The sequence below is a fragment of the Quercus robur genome, chromosome 3, assembly GCF_932294415.1.
Source record: "Quercus robur chromosome 3, dhQueRobu3.1, whole genome shotgun sequence".
NCBI classification, from domain to species: Eukaryota; Viridiplantae; Streptophyta; class Magnoliopsida; order Fagales; family Fagaceae; genus Quercus; species Quercus robur.
This window is the reverse complement of record NC_065536.1, coordinates 61,791,726-61,809,479: the sequence shown is the minus strand read 5'-3', so window position 1 is coordinate 61,809,479 and position 17,754 is coordinate 61,791,726. Positions and strand designations below refer to the sequence as shown.

General features: G+C 34.2%; 1 protein-coding gene and 1 long non-coding RNA gene across 3 annotated transcripts in view; one reads left to right on the top strand and one right to left on the bottom strand.

Annotated features, from left to right (window-relative positions):
• Nucleotides 1-3,664: 3,664 nt before the first annotated feature.
• LOC126718741 (transcription factor MYB124-like) lies at nucleotides 3,665-11,594 on the top strand. Of its 2 annotated transcripts, none has more exons than XM_050421076.1 (13): nucleotides 3,665-3,835; nucleotides 4,101-4,576; nucleotides 4,690-4,736; nucleotides 4,862-4,918; nucleotides 5,089-5,161; nucleotides 5,509-5,564; nucleotides 5,650-5,829; nucleotides 5,911-6,092; nucleotides 6,305-6,456; nucleotides 6,875-7,017; nucleotides 7,106-7,326; nucleotides 7,438-7,583; nucleotides 11,016-11,594. In XM_050421076.1, exons 2-13 carry the CDS (start codon nucleotides 4,481-4,483, stop codon nucleotides 11,049-11,051), a joined length of 1,389 nt encoding a protein of 462 aa, XP_050277033.1. In that variant the 5' UTR covers nucleotides 3,665-3,835; nucleotides 4,101-4,480; the 3' UTR covers nucleotides 11,052-11,594. The 2 variants fall into 2 exon arrangements, with proteins under 2 accessions (XP_050277033.1, XP_050277032.1); XM_050421075.1 differs by lacking the exon at nucleotides 11,016-11,594 and adding an exon at nucleotides 10,023-10,774 and having other exon boundaries at nucleotides 3,667-3,835.
• LOC126718745 (uncharacterized) overlaps nucleotides 6,855-17,754 on the bottom strand; it is a 35,087-nt gene continuing 24,187 nt past the window's right edge. The window contains exon 3 of the long non-coding RNA XR_007653043.1: nucleotides 6,855-8,026. This is a non-coding gene — a long non-coding RNA (uncharacterized LOC126718745). The remainder of the gene's footprint in view (nucleotides 8,027-17,754) is intronic.

Sequence of the window (17,754 nt, the reverse complement as noted above, 5' to 3'; positions counted from 1 at the left end):
TATTCTGTGTCTATGGGAGTGAGTGTATCAGAAGAAGAAAGAACATGATAAGGGAGAGAATACGTTAGTTTTGCAAATGGAGAAGAGAGAGAAAAAAAGGAGTGAATAAGAAAATTTTAAAATATTAAATGCAGAGCTACAGTAACCGTGCATATTTGCACGGTTACTGTAACTTTTGTGCCTTTATGCACAATTTTACTCCCATTGATGTGGGTGTTTTTTTGCTCAAAATGTGTAAAATTAGTTACTTTTTCTATTTTGCAAGACTTTACACATACTGATGGGGATGCTCTAACAACTACAAGATGAGAGAGGAAATCTTGTATGAGCTGGGTATATACGTTCTTTGGGAAACTAACATGTGAGGCCTACATGTCAGTCTCACAAAGGGCGTATACACTCGGCTTACTAGACACTTTCTCCAAGATGGGGAGGGTGATGGTTCCTTAAAAATAATCTTAGGGAAGGTTGATATTCTATAATTGAATACTTCTATGAAAAATATACCCTACCAAAAATAGCACTTGGAGTGGGTAAAAATCTTGGAAGGAGGAACTAAACCAAGTATTTTTACGGAACAATTTTTTTGGGAGATCGAGTTCTCTAAATCTACTTCCTATGATTCTGATTAACCAAGGGGGTTGATTGGAGGTGTTCCGAAGATCAAATTAGTTTTAAAGCTTTTGAAATGGAAATATGAGTGTATGAAATGTTTTCTCTGTGAATATGTATAGCTCCCCATTTCATGGGAACTTCGATGAGACACTATCCCTTAGGTCAGCTGAGGGGGATGGGTTACTTGGGTGTTTGCCCAAATGTTGCACAATAGAGGCTCTTGAGTTATCTTGTTTCAAGCCATCCAAATCATCTCATAGCCAATTGCTGCAACTATAAGAAGTTTTGAGTTTCCACTTACTAGATTTTTCATGTCCTTACCTGCATTCCACACCCCTTAGTTGTTAATTGTTATTTCACATTTTAATGGCACTAACTATGCATACTAGAATGTGTGTATGAGAACTTTCTTAAAGTTTATTGGTGAAAAGGTTTGGTCAACAACCTATCTCCAATTTCATTTTAACTAAAATAAAATAAAGAAAAAAAAAACAATTTCAATATTCTACCAAATGGTCTCTACAAACTTTTTCAAGAGTTAACAAATTTGTTTTGTTTTGTTTATTGTTTTAAGTAACATCAATAACATTAAGCTTAAATATGAACATTTAATATGTATCTAATTATGCTTGTTCTTAAATGCACCCGTGCATATCAAGAGAATTACAAGCTAGTTTTCATATGTATATACGTAATTATAATGCAATTAACAAACCTAAACTAGTTAGCTTTTTGGCTTATTTTGGCAAGTCCTACATCAAGAAAAGCTTCTTCTTTTCTTTTTCTTTTTTTTCTTTTTTTTTTTTTTTTTAAGTAAATAAGAAAATCATCAAAGTTCATCCAAACTTAGTTTGAAAATTTATACCCCCCCCCCTTTTTTTTTCAATTCTTGGTCAATGAAATTGAAAAGATTTCAACATCTAGTTTTATTTGAAAATATAATTAAGTCTTACTTAGACAATTTATACCATTATCATTAATTTGTTTTGAAATTTTATTAGTCCATATGGTTGGGTGGAAATGGAAAATGAACTGCGAAAAGGAAAATATTTGACTCTAAACATGTTTGGAGTCTTCGGCTCTAACCACCAATAAGAAGATAACATGTGTCTCGACATGTGCAATACACATGAGTCACTTGATTGGTTGTGTTAAAGTGAGTCATGTGCAATGCACATGACAAAGACAAATGTCATATTCTTATTGGTGGTTGGAGCCCAAAGTTCCAAACATATTTGATGCCAAGCTTTGTCCTTGTAGAAATAAGGGAGGATGGAAAAGAATGTGGGTTTAGTTTTCCACTTGAGCCCATTAAAATCCATCCTTCCAAATTGGGAGGAAAAAATGTTGTTTACATGGAATTTACTATTTTGGCCATTTTAATTAGAGATTTGAACCTATAATTGAAATTACTTTTCTACTCTATCAATAACAACCCATAACAACCTACCCCATAGGATTTGTTGTGAAAATGTTGTGTACATAACATTTATCTTTTAATTACAATATTTTTTATCCTCTTTTAATGTGATAAGAGAATAATAATGAATTTATTTAAATCAAATTTTCTCTTCTTTTTACCAAACATATATGAGGAGAAATCGAAATATTTTCTATCCATTTACTTTTATATCTCCTCACTTTTTCATCATTCTAATCAAACGGAAGCCATTGATAATAATCATACTTGAAAGACAAAGAAAATAGATAGGTTTCATTGTACTACAAGCTCAACTGCAAAACTGAAATATATTTCAATAACATATCCTCTGCGCCAACAGAAAAAAAAATTTTAAACTTTCAAAATCTACGAATTCACATTCACAATTCCACTCCACACATTATGAACTTGTCAATGGGGGATGGCATGAAGCGCCTAGAGCGTGAACAAAATTCACATGACGAGAGATTTACCCCACCTCTACATGAAATCAATTGGGAACCACGCTCCAATCAGACCCAAAAATTTTGCTGTTCCCAAATCTGACCCACACACCACTCCCAATCACAACAGAGCGTCTCTGACACTCTCTCCAAGACGCGTGGTGGCCAGCACACACCCACAAGCATATTAAAAGTGTAACTTGCTAAAATACATGATTGATTCGATGACATAGATGAAAAGCAAGTGAAGTGAGTAACCAAAACAAGCATTGAATTGAAATAGATATATTGAGCTGTGATTGTGAAGGTTAGGTCACGTAGATCATCACGTACCCTTAAAAATCACCAAAATTCAAACTATGACAAAGTACACAAAGCCAAACCAAACCAATCCATACATGAAATATATAAACATATGAATATTATTAGGAACATAAAAAATTATTAACGGCTAATGTGACAAGTTGATGTTATTATTATTATTCAACGGGTACAGCAATAGATGAAAATAATGGATGAAAAGGACTTTCTAATAAGTGGGTTTCAGTTAGTTCAATTGGAAAAGTTTTTATTGGTCTTGAATAAAAAGTCTAGGATCCAATCTCCCGCCTACACCAAAAACTGATAGGTATCTTAATTTGATGATAAAAAATACAATAATCATAAACGGACATCATAGATTGAAACTTTATAAAAAAAAATGTCATTCTAATAAGGGAGAGGAGTTATATCACTCAACTATAAAAAGATTTTTACTACTTATTAGAGTATCATCGCTTTTATATGATCCCACTGCTAATACCAGTTTTTTAACACCTCTCACATCTTGCCACCTAAACCATTAAAAAAAAAGTTAAATTTTTTGTACATGTATATATAATTATTAAAAATATGTATCCCCTTAGTATTATAATACTGATATGTGATAATTGAATGCGAAAAAAGAAAAAAAAGTAGACATGTGTGATAATTTTGGTGAAGAAAGGTGGGCATAGTCCACTCCCCCATTCATTAATGTTATCTCATGGAATTCAGCGTTATTTTTTTTTTTCAAACTTCCCCTCATACCCGCGCACTAAGCAAAAGAATCCGTTGATTTAAATTATTATTTATTTATTTATTTTTCTCTCATTTAAAACAAAACAAAAACCCTGCAAGTGTTGTGTGCGTTTTCAAAAAGTTACAGATCATCATTCACATCATACATACACAAAACACATACCCATCTCTCTCTCTCTACCTTTCTCTCTAAAATCTCCCAATCCAAACAGTTTTTTTTTCTCAGAGACAACATCATCAACAACAACAACTGAAACAGAACACAACACAACTCATCGTAAGTTGTCTTCAGATCCCCATTTTTTTCCTTTTACTGCTACATTATATATACACTTGTTTGAAAAACGGTTTCTTGGTTTTCGAGAAAAAAAAAAGTGTATTCCTAAGTGGATCCAACCCAATCCAATCACATACAGAGTTTTCTTTTTCGCAAGTACTAGTACTACTAAACTAGTAGTATGCCATTTTTGGCTTCAACTCTCTCTCTCTTCATATATGTCTTTTGATTTCGGTGGTCGTGGTTTTTTTTTGATTGAATCCAGGAAATAGCGTGGACTCAAAAGTTAGAATCCAAGGCAATTTTTTTGGTTTTAGTCTTATGGAGCTTTTCTGATAGAGAGAGAGAGACTGAGCTTTGTGATTGTATTTATGCTTACGACACCGTTTGAAGCAAATAGTCTTTGTAAAGATTAAAGAGAGAGAGAAAGAGAAACGAAACGGTGTGGTTCCTTTTTGGGTTTTTGAAAAAAATTTCTTTGCTTTTTTTTTTTTTTTTTTGGGTTTGGGTTTTTTTTTTTTTTTTTTTTTATGTTATATAACTCTCACACCATAAAGGGTTGGCTTAAAAAGAGTGAGAGCGTCCAAGAGAGAAAGTGAGTTATAGAGAGAGAGAGAGAGAGAGTCACAGTGACTAGTAAAAACAATGCAAGAGAGTATGAAGAAGAAGAAGATTAATAACAACAACAGCAACGAAGATTCTAAGAAGAAGGAGCGTCACATTGTTACGTGGAGTCAAGAGGTTTGTCTGTGACTGTGTGTCACCCACTTTTGTTATTTTATTATATATTTTAATATTTGATTCTCTGTTTCATTTTGTGATATATATAACTAAAAGGGTATTTGAATTTGCAGGAGGATGATATACTCCGTGAGCAAATTGGTCTTCATGGAACAGAGAAGTATGGATTTCTTTCTTTGTTTGTGTGTGTACAAAAGAAAAAGGGTCTCTTTCGTTTTTGTTTATGAAGTAAAGCACTGTTAATTGATGAAAAATAATGAATTTGTTTGTAATCCATGAATGTAGTTGGGCGATTATTGCATCAAAGTTCAAGGACAAAACAACACGGCAGTGTAGAAGAAGGTTAGTTAGATTGACAATGATATATATGGTGGTTTGCTAATGAGTTCTAGCTCAATTGGCACCTTCTCTCCTCATAAAAGAAAAAACCAATGATATGGTCCTCTGTTTTGTCCTGTTTGTTTGTTTTGATGCTTATTAGCTTTAATCTTATATGGTTGGCAATGGTGCAGGTGGTATACATACTTGAATTCTGATTTCAAGAAAGGCGGATGGTCGCCGGAGGAGGACCTTCTCTTATGTGAGGTAATTGATGCAGTTCAAAGGATTTTTTTTTTTTCCTTTTTCTTTTTAATTTTTTAATTTTTTTTAAAGGACTATAATGTTTAAGAGAAAATGTTGTTTTGTTTTAGTATTTGTTTGGTTATCACATGTTTTGCTAGCACTAGCAGCGCATTATATGAGTTAATGATGTAGCAAAACTTGTTCTTTAGGTACAGTTAAAAGTTTTGTTATCTTTTTTCTGCTTTTCAAAAGCTAAGCAGGAAAAAAAAAAAAAATGAAAAAAAAAAATCCAGTACAGTTTTAGTTTAGCTAAATATTAACCAATTATTGGATGTGCTTGTGATCTAATAATTCGCAATGATCTGCAGGCTCAAAAGATGTTTGGTAACAGATGGACAGAAATTGCAAAGGTGGTTTCAGGCAGGTAGATAATAGTTCTTCTTCTGTTCTTTGAAAAAGTTTCAACATGAATATACAGTTGAGTTTTATTCGTTTTGGTGGCTATGCAGAACGGATAATGCTGTGAAGAACCGTTTCTCTACACTGTGCAAGAAGAGAGCAAAATATGAAGCCTTAGCAAAAGAGAATGCTAGTTCATACATCAATTCAAATAACAAAAGGGTTGTACCCCAAAATGGATATAATACAGATAGAACTTCAGGGACTGCAGCACCTTTAAAGAAGATGAGGTACAGTAAAAGTTGAATGTAGACATAATATAGCATTTGTGCTTAACAAAGTAGAAGAACTCATTCTTTTTCCAATCCCAGGAGGACCCACATCTCTGATTTCACAGAGAGTTACAACTTAAGAGACAGATCACATAAGCCATGTGGAACAATAAATCAGCAGCTAAGAGCTCCTTTTGCTGTTTTGGTTCAGAACTTCCACAATATTAATAACTTGCCAGCCCAACATCAAGTCAACAGTGCCAAGGAAGTCCTCAATGATGGTAATTTACCTATAGAAAAAACAGATTTTTTGTTTAGTGCCTGTGCTTCAGATTTCTCTGGCAAAACCTGAGAAGCGCATTAGGAGAAAAAGTTTGAGAATAGGACATCATTTTTCAATGTAACCAACACAATGCAGTCTAATTTTTACTCTGAAGATTTTGTTTTCTGCTGGTTATTTGTAGAAATTAATGTTACTCTTCATTTTATGCAGAAGCAGCTCAGAATGATAAGATTCAGGGTACATTTCTCAAAAAAGATGACCCAAAGATAACTGCTTTGATGCAACAAGCGGAATTGCTCAGCTCACTCGCACTTAAAGTTAATACAGAGAACACAGACCAAAGTCTTGAAAATGCTTGGAAGGTTAGAAATAATTTTGCATTTGCTTTGATTTCATCGCATCCAATGTTTTTCTCTAGGAATGGTCCACTGAGTTGGATAGGACCAATATGAAAGTACATATGGTTTGCATACGTAGGATTCACCTAGTTCAATTCCAAGCATCAATTAAATGAATGCAGTTTTTTCATTCATATTGCCCAAACCAGTCTAAATGAGAATAATATCATCATCATCATCAACAACATCATATTAGTTGAGTTTTGGTTGAAATCTTAGTATTTGCTATATAAAAAAAATATAGATTGCTTCTGTTTAAACTTTAAAGCCACACATATGTGCTTTGTACTTGAGTACCCTACATTTCCTTCTGAGTTAAGCTTTAAATATGATGCACGTCAGAGTTTTCATTTTCTCTAATATTTATCAAATATTATTTCAGGCTCTGCAAGATTTCCTGAACCGAAGCAAAGAATGTGATATTCTAAATTATAGATTCCCTGATATTGATCTTCAACTTGAAGATTTCAAAGATTTGGTAGATGACTTAAGAAGTTGTAATGAGGGAAGTCATCAATCCTGGAGGTAGTACATATGGTTTTAACTAATATTCAAATTTAATATTTTTCCCCCTTTTGGTTTCAGCATCTAAGTGTTTATAAATATTGTTTAGGCAACCTGATCTGTACGATGAGTCTCCTGGTAGCTCTGACTACAGTACAGGATCGACTCTCCTGTTGCATTCAGCCAGTAACAAACTGGAACAAGGACATGCTGAGATATGTTCACTGCATCAGGATATTGGAACTGGGTCAGAATCAATTCATATTGAAGAGCAAAAGGATGTTGGCGAATGTGAGAATGGGGTTATTTCTGGAGCAACCCCAAAGCAAGGTAATAAAATCTTATATGGAATACAAGGAACTACAAGCTTTCTTTTATTTTTATATATGACATCACCTGACTAAGTTAAAATTAATGATAAAATATCTAATCTTCTTGCAGGGATTTTCATGTGTTGTGATGAACAACCAAACAATGATGGAGTTGTTTGTGTCTCATCAAGTACAGACTTTGGTTCCCCTCTTCAAGTAACCCCACTGTTCAGATCATTAGCAGCAGGAATTCCTAGCCCCAAATTTTCAGAAAGTGTAAGTTATCCTAAAACTATGATTCTAACAATACAATGCCGTTGGTGGTATGGCATTCGATAGCAGCAGTAGAAAGAAGTCTCAATAATTCATTTAGTAATAGTTGTAAAACTTGCAAGGTTGTCAACTTTCAAGTTGACTGCAGAAAAATTGACAGTAGTTAATGGTCTGGGGCTTATTGAATGGAGTAGGGGTAGAAGAGAAGGCTGGAGAAAGCTAAGAGTCTACTGATTCTCATCAGCTGCAGTTTATAGTCACTATATAGACATTATAAAGAATTAGTCAGGATTTAAGACTAATTATAAGCCAAACAATTTGAGTGTATGTTTTGTCAAGGAGAGGGAACAAAAAGAGTTAGGAAGACCTAAAATAATACTAGTAGCCAATGAGCTATCATAATAATGGGCTAGAGGGTTGACTGGGTGAGGTCGTGGGTTCAAGACCTATTGGGTGCGTATGTAGTTCATAAATAAAGAACATCTTAATTAAGGGGGTGACAAAGAGTATGATTTTATATTGGAGAGAATAGTGAAAAAGAATACATGTGAATGATTCCAATTAGTTTGTTAAGGATCTACTACCGACCTCATAGTTTTGGGACTAGGGCTTTGTTGTTGTTGTTGTTTTGTCAGGTGAATGGTGGTTGTGGTATTTTGTGCAATTAGAGATGGTGATGATGGTTAAAGTTTCTGAGCAGAAACTATCAAGCACAAGTGGAACTTTTGAGTCTACTAATGATAAAGCCATATATTGGACAGTAAATATGGTATTAGAAGTCACAGTAATTATTAAGAATGAAACCAATAATACTAGTCTAGCAGTAGCGGTTATTACCATTTTAGTATATGGAATACCTTGCTTCTGGGGCCATAAAAAGAGGAGAAAGGGGTTGGGGGGGGGGGGGGGGGTGTTGGGGTGGGCACATGAGAGAAGTTGGAGAAAAGATTATGAAAATTGGGAAGGACCATCTATGCAAAACAGAACTCAACTAAGAAATCATAGTGACTTGGATGAAATCAACTAAAATAGTTGCAACTTGCTTTTCTTTACTTAGCGTCTTTGATAATTAATAATTGCAAATTCTTCAAAATGAAGTTAATCAGATAGCTAGGGTTCAAGGGATACTCCTGTAGTTCCAGCACCTCTTGTAGTGCCTTGGCAATGGGGTTTGAACCCCAACAGCCCCCTCCCCATATGTTACCTATCAAAAAAATAAAGAAAAAAGTTGATCAGAGAGCTGCTGCAGATCACATTATCAAGTCCAAAATGTGTAATACAAAATTTAGGTAAAACCTAGCCAATGGCAATGCACAGATGAGCAGCATGAGCCTGACAGAAAATAGAAATAAAAAGAGAAAAAACATTGAAATTGCTTGTTATTTATACAGGACTACAAATCCTGCACAACTATAAATCCTGTTGACACGTCATAAATAAGAACTCTAGATTTTTAACCTCGACCAAAATTTTAAGTGCTTCATTATGCTTTGAATTATTTTATGCATCAAGATTTGATGGAAAATTTAAGTTATATGACAATATTATAAAGCAAGAGAGTGTAAGATGTTCTACTCTCCACTGAAATAAAATAAACTCTGTTACTCCTATTATAATCCTTTCAGAGAATCTTAGAGCCAGCTTGTGTGCTTTTTACGCCTCTTCTTCTATATTTCTGTATCCTATTGTGGCCATAACTCTCTACCTTTTTTTCATATTTTCAACTTTACTGTTGTCTCACAACAAATCAAGCAAATACTACAGATGGCATAAATGCATAGCATTATGTTTAAAAGGAAAAATGGGGTTCAAGGGATACCCCTGTGGTTCCAGCCCCTCTTGTGGTGGTGGGCAATGGGGTTTGAAACCCACCAGCCCTTATTTACCTAGCAAAAAAAAAAAAGTTTAAAAGGAAAAATATCATGGCAGAAACTTAAGTTTTTATATCTGAGCAACTGCCAAAATGCCCCAAGTACTTAAGAGTCATCATTGCTTCTATAGAAGCTTTCATCTTAGTGTGATATCTTGTCTAGGTCATGCATATATTTGAAGAGGCTCAGTTAGGCCAAGTGGGATCGTAGATGTTGCCTTGAATTAATTCGTCTACTTCGCAACAACTTAAAATTGCAAGGATGATCAGTTGATTACATTTAGCTGAAAGCTTAATTCACCCCTATTCCTGGAGAACACTCTTTGCACATTAGTATGTTAGTCAAGGATAAGATATCAAACTCAATAAATGGGTCATATGAATTTTCTAGTGCAAGGAATGCCCCTTCCATGTATAGATAATTTCCTTTGTTTTCACAATGAGGGGCTGGAGAACAGGAGAAGCTAAAAGAAAAGATCAATTAGAGTTACCCTTATAATTTACTTCTGTATGTTGTGTTGGTGTCAGAATTTGATCAAAGACTTACCACTTACTTTGTTGCATTTTTCCAGGAAAGGAGCTTCCTACTAAAAACACTTGGAATGGAGTCCCCTTGCCCCAACCCAAGTGCTAATCTTTCACAACCACCAACCTGCAAAAGAGCCCTCCTCCAGAGTCTATAACCAACCTTTCTGATTTACCTCACAATAGAAATTCTATGTGGTCCAGATCCATTATTGAGTTCCTGTCTTCTCCTTTGAATTCAGTTTCTTCGGATTGCAGCAATTCCGGCCTGAAATTTTACATAGGCATGTCGAGATCTGCATTCCAAGACCCCCAGATCTAGAATGTTATGGTGCATTCTGGCATTCTCCTACACATTTAACGTGTTCTGCATTTTTTTTGTTCCCCACCGGGGTTCCTACCTAGATACTTACATGAAAACTAGTGTGTTTGGTGTGTCATCCCTTTTGGTTTTTTTCCTTGAGCTTTAAGGTTTTGGGTGTTCCAGTTTTTGGTCTTGATTTATCATTTGTACAGAACCTGTTATATAATCCCTAGTCATTCAGAGTGTAATTATACATCGGCAACTCGCCTATATCCGACCTAGGATTGATGATGAAAGATATAGAGGAAAGAGAAGAAAAAAAAAAAAAAAGAGTAAAGGAGGATTAACCAGCTGAAATGGATTCCTATTTGTTTGTTTTTGGGTGTGCAAAGGGTATAGAATAAGTCCTTATTTTTTATTTTTTTCCCCCCTGATTTCTGATGTAATGAAACTTAGTATGAATGGATTGGAAATGTATTCTGGTTTTGGTGTGCACATACCTCATCTTGTCTATTTTGCTTCTCTTGAATTAATGCATGATCATATATCTACATGAAATTGTTAACTATGAAGTGAGAATTTTCTGCAGCAGAAAGCACAAGAAACATGCACACTCACATAAGCATCAATTACAATTTTAAAATGTAACTCACCTTTGAGATAGGAACTCATAGTTAAAGTTAACCATTTTATAGCATTATCATATATCATCTCCTTTCTCTCATTTCTTTTGAAGACCCAGATGGCATACCAAGGCAAACAATTCATCTAAACAAAGAACAAAGAGGTTTGTTTATTTCCCTATCAAAGAAATCTACAAAACTAAAGAGAGAAACGGAATGCTTACTTACATGGAAGGTGCCTTAACTTCTTGTCTGGCTGAGGCATTGGAGTCCAGTCTCTGAGTTTCTATTGTGGGAAGTCTGTGGCAAAGTGGGGTTCAAAACGTTGGTGATGAGGTTGAGGAAGAAGAATGGAAGATTGACCATGGTGGTGATTGTGGTGGAGGACTAAATATAATTATGACGAAAGCAAAAGCAAATTGGTAAAAGTTGGAGGGAACTCTCTACAAAATAAAGTGCACTCATTTGCTGTTAAAACTTTATAGAGGGAACGTACCTTAATGACTCTTTTGACCCTTTATGTGCCATCTAAACTGGTTTGTCACTGAGGGTAAACTAGTAATGGAACATTGGAGTTCATTAAAATCTTGCTTTGTTTCACATGAAAAAAGCTCGAAACAATGCAAACATATTCATTTGCATTCTGAAGTCTAAACCATAGGGGAGGAGGAAAAAAAAAAGAAAAAGAGAAATGACAAGCTTCCTTGTAGACCCCCCAACCTGAGGGTCAATCATACAAGACCCAAAAACATCACGACAACTATTTGTAGGCCTGTTTAGATGTGCTTATTTTCTAGTTTATTTGACTCATGTTAAGCTTTTTGAGATTCAAAATTTTAAAGTACAACTTATTTTTTAAGCAAAAATAGCTTAATTCAAGCCAAGACTAAAATCTCTCGGATTACATTAATTTTTTGGATTGCAAATCAATTAAACTGACTATAAATAAAATTTAAAATTTGTTGGGCCAAATTCTTAAATTTCATATAAATATATAAAATTAGTATTTTTTTTCTTTTTCCTTTTTTTTGGGGTGGGGGGGGGGGGGGGGGGGTGGGGGGGTGGGGTTTGGGGTCCCGTTGATATGTAAAGGAAAATTTGTGAGTAGAAAGCTTAACTTAAACTTGGATAGAAGTTACTTGTGAAGTTTAAAGATGTAAGTTTAAAATGATTACCTACGGATACATTGATATGAAGAGGTCTGGCAGAAAAAGCATTGCAAGAGCCACCAGGAAAGAAAAAGAGTCTGTTTGATGTTTGATTGCATTTTTGCTTTGCACATTACTAATGTAAGAAACTATGCCACCCATAGTATGTCTAATGACTCTAATGACAACATTCAGGTGATGTATTGTGATAGGTGTTTTATAAAAGTGATATTAGTAGTGAACCAATGTGAAATTGATGCTATCCTAATTACAATTTGTTACATTAGCAAATTGTGAAAAAGAAAGAGGTTATGTTCCTAGTATTGCACCTAACTAATCTATCTAATTTTAATATCCATCTATTTCTAATATATACCGTATTATTTATATATATAATATAAAATCGAAACTTTGAATTTTTATTAACCTTTTAAAAATTTGACACATCAGCTTTGCAAGTCTCACAAATTTACTCCTCATTATAATTTATTTTAGCATTTTAAAAAGAAAACTCATGCTTGGATTCAATTAATTAGATGAACAAAAGGACACATTATAAGCTATAAGTTATAACTCCTCTCTTCCCACCTCAAAATCCTAGCAACTCTACCCCTTTCTCAGGTTTAAAAAATAAATCTACAGTTCCTACAAACTCTCTCTCTCTCTCTCTCCATGTAGGAATCCCTAAATGCACTATAGCATTCAAGATTTACAACACACCTCATGCGCATTGTAGGTATTTTGCAATTCATCTTTTGCTTATTAGATCCTTGAAAAGGAAAAAAAAAAAAAAGAAAAAAAAAAGAAGGAAATATAGTTTAACTTTTGTAAAGTTGGTTTTGTTTATAGATCAATACATAGCACATTGCATGGAACTAAATACTCATATAATCAATTTCCAAGCCAATGTTCAAGAATTAAACCAAAATTCTAACTATGCAATCATAAAGTACTATTATTAGTGTGAATTTTATGGAGTTGCGGTGTTCAAGATTTAGACCAAAATTCTTTTAAATTATCTATAATATTTTGTCCTCAAAAAATTTTCTCTTTAATTTTAGTATATTGTGTTTCTTAAGCTTTAAAGAGATTTATTTTTATTTTTACTAGCCGCAAACCCACACGATGTGTGAGAATATTTTTAATGATCATTTTATGGTTAAACCTATTTTAAAGCAAAAAATTTATAATAATAATTCGTTAAGAATCATTTTGTGAATCGCCAAGAGAAAATTCTTACCAAATAAGTTAATAAACTACCATTACTAAAAAAAATAACCAAAGATATATAATGTAACTTATTAAATTATTCAAAACAATTTGTCAAGAAATCATTTAAATCAGCCATCAAATATATGACATACTCTGGAAACTTCATAATTAAATAGTGTAGAGTAAACATGGTTTTACAAAAATAATGAATTTAAATTGACATAAAAAATAAAAATAAAAAGTAGAAATGAAAAGAAGACAAATCTTAGAGTAAATTTTTGTGCAATTGAATATTACTCCTATACTTGTGGACTCCATGTTATGGTATGTTGATTTGTTCATATATATCTAGATGAGTAAGAATGTAACAATTATTTGAATGATTATTGTGATTTATTGATACTAAGTAATAATAAAAAAAAGGCGAAAATCACATTTTCGTCTCTATATTTTCAGGCGATTCCCACTTTGGTCCCTATCTTTTATTTTCACCGCTTTTGGTCCTTATTTAGAAAAACGCCATCCATTTTAGTCCTTTCCATCAGTACCCTAACGACAAAGTCCTAGGTGGCAAATGAAACTATTAAAATAATAATAATAATTTTTATTTTGGCATTAAAAAATGCCACATCAGCATCTATATTAAAAAAAAATTTATTAATTTTAACTTAAAAAAAAGAATTAAAAACCAAAAATCACATGAATTGAGATCTAAGTGTGTCTTGAACAAGAACAACAAGAACACAAACCTAGATCTAACAAATAGAATTATTTGTCTCTCTTGGAGTCTTCTTTAAACTCAATCTTGAAATTTCTTCTTGGTTCTCATTCTAATGGCTCCCACGCCATCTTGAAAAGTAAATCAAGCCCACCTGACACAGATCAAAACACCGCAATCAAAGCTTCGTTTGCATTACAATAATGCAAACAAACCAAACCCATCTTCGAATCCAAACACATCGACCAAAGAAACCCCACACCCACAGGAACACTCGACTGAAGTAATCACTCGGATCCGAGACTACCCAAATCGGAAAGAAAAACCCACTTCGGTTTTGAATGTTAATTCAAACAACCATTCCATTCGCATTCGAGCCGATTTTGGCCATTGGGACTTTAGCCTAGATGGGGTTTCTCTTTCCGAAGACCAAGACCTTGATCTCTTCTACAAGACGTTCGTGGAGTCAAGAATCCACAGCGTGAAGTTAGGAGAAAAATGCAGCATTATGATGTATGGTCCAACGGGTTCGGGCAAGAGTCACACCATGTTCGGGTGCTTGAAGCAGCCGGGGATTGTGTACAAGTCTTTGAGGGATATTCTTGGTGGTGGTGAGGAAGAAAGCTAAATTTTTTGGGTTTATTTTGTGTTTGTTTCCTAAGAAAATATAGGTTTATGGGTTTGTTGGAGAATGGTTTGTTTATTGGGTTTATGATTTTGATTTGTGAAAATCATGTGGATTAGTGTTTTGCTGGAGAATTCGGTTTAGAATGTTTTTTTTTTTTTTTTTTTTGGGGTTTGTGTTCTTGTTGTTTTTGTTCAAGACACTCTTAGATCTCAATTCATGTGATTTTTGGTTTTTAATTCTATTTTTAATTTTTTTATTTAGTTAAATTTTTTGTTTTTTTTAATTTAGATGCTGACGTGGCATTTTTTAATACCAAAATAAAGAATTTTATTATTATTTTAATAGTTCCGTCTGCCACCTAGGACTTTGCCGTTAGGGCACTGACAGAAAGGATTAAAATATATGGCGTTTTTCTAAATAGGGACTAAAAGCGGTGAAAATAAAAGATAGAGACCAAAGTGGGAATCGGTTGAAAATGTAGAGACGAAAATGTGGTTTTTGCCAAAAAATAATTAAAACCTAAATTCTTTTTCCAAATATAATGGGAGAGAAGACAATTGATTGTAATTTAAAGTAATTAAAAAAATAGAGAACATACTTATATATTCATGCGTTTGTATTACCTAGGCAAACAAAGAGTCATTCTTATAGTGTTTGATGACTTCTATATTCGGTGAACCGTTTTAGATAGGAATTTGATGTTATGCGTTAGAGTCACAAAATTTTTAGATAGGTTATTCTGTTTTGACAAAGATGATGTGGATAATGGAAATAAAGATTATTTGTAATATAAGTATATTATATGCTTTGTCATTTTTTTAGTGCAACGCACCCCAATATGAAGTATACGTTATGCAAATCTTTATTCTTTATTTCAAATTCTGAATTCCAGGTGGTATGGGGAAAAAAAACTAACTGCTAGAACATGTTAATGGAGAAGAGGATAATGAATCAAAATTATTGTTGCCTAATATTCTTTTTACTATATTCATTGCTACAATAAATCCAATGAAACACACCTTAGGAATTTTTCATAGTATTGAAAACTCATTTATGAATGAAGTTTACTAATATAATAGTATTCTTCAACATTTATTTTTCCTATTTGTTCTTCTATATGACTATAGGGTCTCGCTTGGCAGCCTAAGCCCAAGATGTATGAGATCTTGGACCTGTGAGCCTTGTACAATAAATTTGTAGAGAGTGGGTCGAAGAGCTGGGCCTCAGTGCATGGATAACAGTTAATAGGGTGTTCATGACAATCAAGCAAAGATGAACTGAGTTTATCTAAGAAAGTTGGTCCTCGGCACAATCCGAGGAGCTTTATCTAATGCATGGTGAGTGATAGGCGTTCCAGAGTCCTCCTCCTTGCCTCCCTTCACCCCCTTTTATATTAGTTTCCTCCCTCCTGATTTAGATTCGTAGTATTGATACTTGTCCCATCAGCCCCTCCCCCCAGTTGTTAGGAGTGGTTGTAAAGGCAAAAAAACATGGCTATGTTAGGTACAGAGCACTGAGTGCAATGATGGCAGCTTTCCCTTAGATATTTCCATTCTTTCCGTTGTCCTTTTTTATTTTAGTACTTTTCCTATTCCAGGGAGTGACCCGGAGTGCCACTTTTAGTGATAGGCCGTTCCCTTTGTCCTTGGCCATACCTGGCCGAGGAGAGGTTCTTCCCATGGCTGAGGAGGGGTTCTTCCTTGGACTGGGTCTTTGGCCCAACATGTATATTGGTATAGGCTTCTCGGTTTGTTACCCCCACAATGACCATCTTTGTTTTTTTTTTTTGTTTTAAAAAAAAAAAAAAAAATAGAGAGCAAACACGTGGAAATATAGAATTTCAAATCTTGGGATTACATTTAGCATAGAAAAAGAGAGCAAACCATTTTTCTTGACAACAAATCATAGTAAAAGAGACATAAAAATAAAAAATTAAAACACATAATACTCTAATATATAAATCAGACTTGAAAATTACTCTTATAATTGTGGACTCCATGTTACAGTATGTTGATTTGTTCATATATATCGAGATGAGTAAGAATGTAACTATTATTTGAATGATTATTATGATTTATTGATACTAAGTAATAAAAAAAAAAAATTAAAACCTAAATTCTTTTATCTAGTATAATGGAGGAGAAGACAATTGATTGTAATTTAAAGTAATTAAAAAAAATAGAAAACATACTTGTGGGGCCAGAGAACTCGTGGCCCAAGCCCACTCTACATTAGGCCCAGGGCCCAAGCCGAGGAGAGCCATTGCCGAGGACGACCTCTTGCTCGGCACCTCACGAAATGCCTGAAGAAAGGGGCAAACTGAGTGTAGGGGCAGGGCAACGGAAAAAGTTGCCAACATCATAATACAAAACCCTGTATCTGACAAGTCCATACTCTAAACCATACCCTTTAACTTTCCCAACGACCCCAAACCACTCTAGGTATGGGTTGACAGGACAGGTCTGCACCCCAGAAAAGTGAAACTTACACGTGGACTCTAAAGGGGGAAGAAAACACTAGTATAAAAGGAAAAACCCCCCAGAAGAAAAAGGGGGACTCCCTCCCCTGGTAAAAGGGAGAAAGGGAAGGATATAAGGCTCCTCGGACAGCGTCCAAGGGCTTAAGTCATACAACCCGTACTAATGGAGGGCTTAGCTAGTCTAGCCAAGCCCGCCCATATAAGAACTTCCATAGACGCCACGATTAAACTGTCCACCTGTGCCCAAAGTCATGCCTTTCAAGCCCACTCTCTACAAATCATATTGTTGGGGCCCTTTGCATACGAGCCCAACGTCATTCTTGGGCCGTTAAATAAATCGTGTCCCTACAATACTCATATATTTATATGTGTGTATTACCTAGGCAAACAAAGAGTCATTCTTATAGTGTTTGATGACTTCTACATTTGGTGAACCGTTTTAGATAGAAATTCGATTATTATTATTATTATTATTATTAGATTCACAAAATTTTTAGATAGTTTATTCTGTTTTGACAAAGATGATGTGGATACTGAAAATAAAGATTATTTGTAATATAAGTATATTATATGCCTTGTAATTTTTTTGGTGTGACACACCCCAATATGAAGTATCGTTATGCAAATCTTTATTCTTTATTTCAAATTTTGAAATCTAGGTGGTAAA